General features: G+C 35.4%; 1 protein-coding gene across 1 annotated transcript; it reads left to right on the plus strand.

The window, feature by feature from the left end:
- The first annotated feature begins 1,461 nt into the window (after positions 1-1,461).
- Positions 1,462-3,424, plus strand: LOC104364668 (beta-1,3-galactosyltransferase 2-like). Its single transcript, XM_009971332.3, has one exon. The coding sequence runs from the start codon at positions 1,577-1,579 to the stop codon at positions 2,741-2,743; it is 1,167 nt and encodes a 388-aa protein (XP_009969634.3). The 5' UTR covers positions 1,462-1,576; the 3' UTR covers positions 2,744-3,424.
- Positions 3,425-4,637: the final 1,213 nt, after the last annotated feature.

Below are 4,637 nucleotides of genomic sequence, written 5' to 3' on the forward strand. Positions count from 1 at the left end.
TGGATGCTGGCCAAGGGTAATTCACCATGCATTTGCATTCAGATTAATCAACATCTATTTTATCCAGATTAAATTATAATTGAGCATGTTAATTTTTTAGTTTACATTTCTATTGCATATCCTAAAATGGCTAAATGCAATCACATTTTATAGACTGTCTCTTCACTGCTACCAGTGTCAGTATTTTTTCGCTTTCAAATAGAATGGTGAATGTCCTGGTGCATTTTCCTTTGCATTAATTCATAATTCCTCTGGAAAAGGCTTAGGACAGAACCTCAGGGCCCCGGAAGCTTGTCCCCAGGTTCTCCATGGGCGCAGAGATAGGATCTCTGACTCTATTTCAGTCCTCCTAAATCTATCATTTCTTTATGAAGCAGCAAGAATCTACTGAAGAATCTGTTCCAAAAATACCATGATTGTATGACTGGGATGAACGTACACTTTCAAAGATGATGGTAAGAAGTGTTGAATTTTACTGTTTGATTGTGAGCTACATTGCACCTATCAGGTAGCGTTTGGGCACAAAAAATTTGAAAAACTAACCTACTATACTTCTGCGGCTCACTTCAGAATATGTGTGACAGAGGTAACATGTTTACAGAAGTACACGCTTACAGAGGTAGATGCTGGCAGGGGGCACTTTGTCTCATGTAAGACAACTATCTTTTGATGGCTAAGTTCGCCTCTGGAAATGCTACCTCTCTGTCTGCATTAACATTTTATATAGCCTGGACAATCACTTTCAGTTGTGTATCAAACTTTTAAATGGCCAAATGTACCTGCCGTGTGATTTATCCTAATAGTCTCCAAGGCTGTGAATCCATAATCAATCATAAACTTTCATTAGCTTTGGATTATTCAACTACACAGTAACGTTTTGTAAAGCTTACATGAATATAAGCTATATTTCTTCTACTCTTATAACCCAGAAGGGAGTGTTGTAGCAATTGGAATAGCACAATCTTTATTTTAAACATGTATCTTTTTAGTGTGTTTTAATAAATGTATGCATTTGAAATAGAATATATATTCTACATTCTACCATAACTCTTATGTATTCAGTACTCTGCTATTAGTATTGAAGACAACCATGTTGAAAGATTGATAGGCATTTTGCATATATGTATAAAAATATTAAAAGATTGATTGAAATATTAGATTAAATTCACATTTATATTTTACATATATTCCAATATTTATATATATATGATTAAGCTCTGTTCTATCTGAGAAAGTTATTATTTTTGATACTGTAGTTATTTAGTTTTATTTATTGCTTACTGTATTTGTCATACAGTATTTATCTTAGGAAGTAAATCCTGAAAATGAAATAATTAAAATTTTTTTAAGATTTTTTTTTTTTTTGCTCCTAAGAAAATCTTTACAATTTATTCTAAGATGAAATAATGGGATACCTTTAACAAACAAAAAAAGGAATTCTGAAGAATCAGAAGCTTGCAGATTGCTTTTATCTTCCTGTGTTACTGAGGAAAACAATTACAAATAACTGCTCTTCTGACAAGATATCTGTTCAATTAAAAAATACCCTTTTGTGCATTCTCTCAAAGCTGCCAACATGAACTACTGTAGCGGATTCTTCTTCTCTCCTTGGGATTGTGCCAAGAGAAATGTTTTCCTGATTGCCTCCATCTCTTTTACAGCAATATGTTTGATTTCCTATCTTGTGAATTCTGATTGCCTTGCTCTCATAGCTCAAAGTAAAGGTCAGAACAATCATGACATAGAAGAAAAAGACATACTTTTTACCAAAAGGTATGATAATCTTCAGATGGAAAGTGAAAATATTTTACATAAAAACATTATTTCAAGTTTCAAGAAATTCTTATGGAAAGAAAGTGGAAAACTACCAGCTGAAAATGAGAAATTTGAGAATAAAACCAGATCCACCTCAAGATGGCCATTTAAATTCATTATTAATGAAGAAGAGAAGTGTAAAGATAAAACACCTTTCTTGGTATTATTAATAGCTACTACAGCTGCTGAAATTCAGCACAGAAGTTCCATCAGAAGAACCTGGGGAAATGAATCTGTGGTTCACGGAGTTGAAGTTGTTCGGTTGTTTATGCTGGGCATTGAGAGCAAGGGTCCAAATGCGGTCCTACTGAGAGAAAGCGAGCAATATCATGATATTATTCAGCAGGACTTCATGGACACTTACCATAACTTAACTCTTAAAACTTTGATGGGCATGAAGTGGGTTGCCTCTTACTGCAGTGGCACAAGCTTTGTCATGAAGACAGACAGCGATGTTTTTGTTAATACAATATACCTGATAGAAAAGCTCCTCAGGTCTCTTTCACCTCCTCCACAAAATTATTTCACAGGTTGTCTTATGAAAGGGCATAAGCCTATTCGGGATAAAAACAGTAAATGGTACATATCAGAAGAAGAGTACCCGGGTGACAAATACCATCCTTTTTGTTCAGGAACTGGCTACGTCTTTTCTGGGGACCTGGCTTCAAAAATTGTCAGTGCTTCTGTAATGATAAAATATATACATTTGGAAGATGTTTATGTAGGGCTCTGTCTTAATGCAAAGGGAATACAGATAGTACCTCCACCTAGTCCTTCACTTTTTAACATATACAAGGTTCCATTTTCTCCTTGTCTGTACAACAGTATAATTACTTCTCATCACATTGGGACATATGAGCACATACACTATTGGGAAACACTGCAGAAGAACCGCCACGCATGTCAGACAGGAGGGAAAGGCCCATAGCAGAGAATCCTTCCTTTCTTTGACAATGGACAAAACAACAGGTGTTTTCATAGAAACAGGGCACCTATGCAGTGTTAACTTTCAAGGTTCAGGAACATTCTGAATCAGGGGTATGGGGTTTATTTTAAGTTCAAAGCATTTTTCTTCCATAAAACAGGGTTTCTCTGTTGAATGAATACTGCTTGGTACCTTGCTTTGTTTTGGATGAAGCACAATTAATTCTTATACTGTTTTAAAACATGCCAAGAGATCATATCAACTACACTGAAGCAAAAGCAATGAAGATGCAATGAAACTTAATTTTTCTTGAATGGGTAATAATGAGTTAATATGTTAATTTTATATTGGTCAGATGTGATTAGTCTACATAACATTACATTTACTCAGGTGGCATTTCAAAATGACTGAAGAAGATGCATACATGATATCCTGTGCTGGTGAATTAGTGATAGAAATATAGATGGAAACTGCTTTTTTTTTTTTTTTTTTTTTTTTTTTTTTTTTTTTTTTTTTTCAGAAAATCTAATACTAGCATTTGCCAGATCTCTGTTAGTGCATGTAGCTACTGTTACTCTTTGTAGTCATATATACAAAGAACATGTCACATACAAGATACCACTTTGTTGCTATTAGTATGCAGATATAGCAAATGAGGAAAATTAAATGCTGAGTGTTTTGATATGTTTTGATACAGTTTGAACATATTGAATTCCATTTTGGGGTACTCAGCCGTGTATAAAATATCCTCATAGCTAAGATAAAAATAAGATGATGCTTAATAACCTTACATACTAAAAGTTTCAGTCAAAATGCTTATGTAAGTAAATTACTTTCCAGATTTCTCTCCAACCAAGAATATAAATTACCTGCTACTCCCAATAAGAATTAAAAGAGTGTAACTGTAGTTACTGAGTGGACCAACTGGCTGGATTAATTGGATAGCTAGAAAAAATACCTGTACCTTTGCAGGAAGCTTATCAGATGCATGTGGTAATCAAAATGTCAATCACATAAATACCAAATACTTCAGCTGGAGCTGAAGTGAGAAAGTGAGTATACAACATATATGTCCTCACTGTCATTTTATAAGGATACGTTATGATGTTTACTAAGGAAACCTAACTGAATTATATGTCTTCCTGTGGAGAAAATCCTTTTCTGCAGTTGCTCAGAAAAATCCAAAATACGTGTCTTTTAGGAAATTCACCTATAGAAATCAAGGTTATGGACTGAGTTTCCTTTTCTTCCTCTTGGAAAGCAGGTTATTTCTGTGTGTTTTCCACTGAGTCCAAAGATTTGAACCATTTAGAGAGAGACCAAAGGACAAAAACATGAATTACCAGGACTCTTGATTAAAATGACCAACAATGAAAACCTGAAGAAGCTACAACTCATTTCTCTATGTCATCTTCTAATTCTAGGTTGTGTTATACTAATATGCCAGCAATAGCTTAGCTGATCTTCCCTGGGGTAGAGGTAAAGATTAGATTGTACTTTTCATCCCTACAACTAGAAAAAGCCCTGAGCAGCCTGGTCTGAGCTCACAGCTTCTCCTGCTTTGAGCAGGGGGATGGAGACTGGAGACCTCCTGAACTTCCAAACAGCATTATTCTGTGATTCCATGAGTTTTACTTTTCCAGTTCTCTTCCCCATCCCACTGGGAGCGGGGAGGAGTGAGCGAGCGAGAGGCTGTGTGGTGCTTGGTTGCTGGCTGGAGTTAAAGCACGACAGGGCTCTAATGAACAGGGATGTGAATCTGGCACCAGAAAGAGAGAACAAGTCATTACATACTGCTTTGTTTCTGCTATATGGCCTAAGCCCTTTCAAAACATTTTTATTTGTCCCCAGAACAAAAAAGACTCTTAAAGTGAGATTGGATTCTACATTAGTCATG

This window comes from Tyto alba, unplaced genomic scaffold (assembly GCF_018691265.1).
Source record: "Tyto alba isolate M040663 unplaced genomic scaffold, T.alba_DEE_v4.0 Super-Scaffold_1000006, whole genome shotgun sequence".
In the NCBI taxonomy this organism is placed as follows: Eukaryota; Metazoa; Chordata; class Aves; order Strigiformes; family Tytonidae; genus Tyto; species Tyto alba.